Consider the following 2,526-nt stretch of genomic DNA (forward strand, 5'->3'; position numbering starts at 1 on the left):
CGGTGCAGTTCTTTGTTTGTTGGTACGGTTCTATTGTAATGTTTTTTGAGGCGTTTTGCCATCAAAAGTGGTTTTATAACGACACCATTAAATAAATGTATTTTTTGATGTCATATTTGTTAGTACGGTTCAATAATCGCTCCAAAAGACTATTTTAACCGCATCAATAAATGTATTTTATATATATATATATATATATATATATATATATATATATATATATATATATATATATATATATATATATATATATATATATATATATATATATATATATATATATATATGGAATAATAGCTCTTATTTTTATTCAACTTCGTATGCATCAAATAGTTTTATCGTAGTTATTGTTAAAATACAATGCATAGAAGTTTGGTAAGTAATTTATATATGATGATGCTCAATGCTTGCACCCTTAAGCTTTGTATTCAGCCCACAGTTGAGCAACCGTCTTCCCTAGCAAGTCCACGAAATAACCATCGTTATAGCCGTTCCTCATCTTCTTATTGAGTTCAGCCACGAACCCACTTCTACGACCATTACAATAGTCTAGAAACCGAGCTGTCACATCGTACCCTTGGTCCCATTTGTTACCTTGCCCTGGCCGAACCCAATGACTAGGAGCATACCCAGCCTTCAGCCGCACGTAATCCGCAATTCCCTCTATCAATCCTCCCGGAGCTTGACCATTTCCATTCCATTGCCATACATGAGTCATCTCGTGGTAGAGGACTCCGGTAATCTCTTTCTTGACATCACCGGAATAACCCTGAATGTACCTGGCGCTCACATGGATCTCATTGCCAGAAGTGTAGGCAACACCATCCATGTCATCAATGAACACGTTTACTCGTGCTACGTTCTTTCTGTCAGCAGCAGTATTTTGTTGGAATGTGGTCCATATGAAGCTTGTGGCAGAACGGAGAGTTTGAGTGGTGTATGCCGCCCCAATGACGTTATTGAACTTAACACCGCCGGGGGTGGCTGCTGCCCGGTTTGTGACGGAGTAGTCGACTGCTGACGACAGTTGCAGAGCTGCTAAGATTGCAAGGGATGAGAGGAAGAATGAGATCTTGGTGGCCATTTTTGAAGATAGGGTTAGGTTGTATACGAGGTTGGGTTTATATAGAAGTGGCTTGTGCCTGGTGGTGAACGATAATGCTCATAGTGGGACACGAGCTGAGTCAACACGGCGCAGCCAACAATGGAAATTACAATTGTGACCGACTTGGACATATTGATATTCGTCTTTCTTATCTTTTTAATGATTGCTTCGATATCACGATATGTTTTGAATATTGAGAATTGAGAATATAATAGACATCGACTATAGTATTTTTCATTTATTTTGTAAAATACAATTACTCTTGTTATCAATTTATTTAAGATTTTTTTTTACTGAGTTTAATATGCATTTTCTAATTTTTATCTTATTTTTACCCATTTATATGATGTGTTTCATATTTTAATAACAAAAACATGTTTAATTAATGTTAACGCTCGATTACATACATCTATATCGATATGAAAATATAAACATCATTACAAAAATCTGCTTCTTATTCTGAATTTGGTAAAATATTAGTGAGGTGATAAAGACCGTCAGTTGCAGACGACTTGGACCGTTTCGTATCATCAATATTAGATGAAGATTATACTACGAATTGAAGAATACCAAATTGAGCGTATCCTTTACCTGTTGTGATGAATTCTTAACACAATCCTCTTCTTAACCTCTCTGCGCCTTTTTATTTCCTTTTATCCATATTTCTTTTGCAATTAGCTACAAACATCAATTTTATGGTTTTCTTTGTGAACTAATATGCAATACTCATACAGCAGAGCTTACAATAACATTGTGGTTCAAATGTCAAAGATTGTTATTGTTTTTTACTGGAGAATGCGAGATTAGAACTAATGCTAAGTTGATAAGCTATTTTCTTTTTACCTGTATGATGAATCTTAGTTGGTGGCATAGATGAAGTTATATCAAGTTTTATGAACACTAACTATTTGAAAAAATTCCTCAAAGAGCAACACAAATATCAATACATTCAATTTACATTAGAGATGTTTTTTCTGTTTTGATTACAGCTTGTTAGCTCAAATCATAATTATGAATTGAATGTGTTTTTTAGATATGAAAAGAATGAAAAAATTGGGATATGAAAGAGCCAACAAGATCGGTGTTGGTGTAGTGACTCCAATTGGATGGATCTGATATTAAATTCTTTTCCATGAACAAGTTAGAGCATTACAAAAGTCTCTAATGGTTCGTTTGTTTATTAATGATATCAAATTCTTCAATAAGAAAATACTTAGTTGCAATTTTTTTTTTATTAATACAGACCATAAATCTTTAAATCAACCACAGTGAAAAAAAAAAAAAAACAATCGTGAGGAAAAAAACAATCTTTAAATCAACTAGGGTGGAAAAAACCATTTAACCACACAGGAAAACAATCGTGAGGAGATATAGTCAAGTAAAGACGATGGGATGCCTCCTTGGAGAGCCAACACAAACAA

General features: G+C 34.1%; 1 protein-coding gene across 1 annotated transcript; it reads right to left on the minus strand.

Annotated features, from left to right (window-relative positions):
* Positions 1–300: 300 nt before the first annotated feature.
* Positions 301–1,120, minus strand: LOC145017198 (uncharacterized). Its single transcript, XM_078975265.1, has one exon. It carries the CDS (start codon positions 1,082–1,084, stop codon positions 416–418), a length of 669 nt encoding a protein of 222 aa, XP_078831391.1. The 5' UTR covers positions 1,085–1,120; the 3' UTR covers positions 301–415.
* Positions 1,121–2,526: the final 1,406 nt, after the last annotated feature.

Source organism: Lactuca saligna, chromosome 9 (assembly GCF_052625555.1).
Source record: "Lactuca saligna cultivar CGN05327 chromosome 9, ASM5262555v1, whole genome shotgun sequence".
NCBI classification, from domain to species: Eukaryota; Viridiplantae; Streptophyta; class Magnoliopsida; order Asterales; family Asteraceae; genus Lactuca; species Lactuca saligna.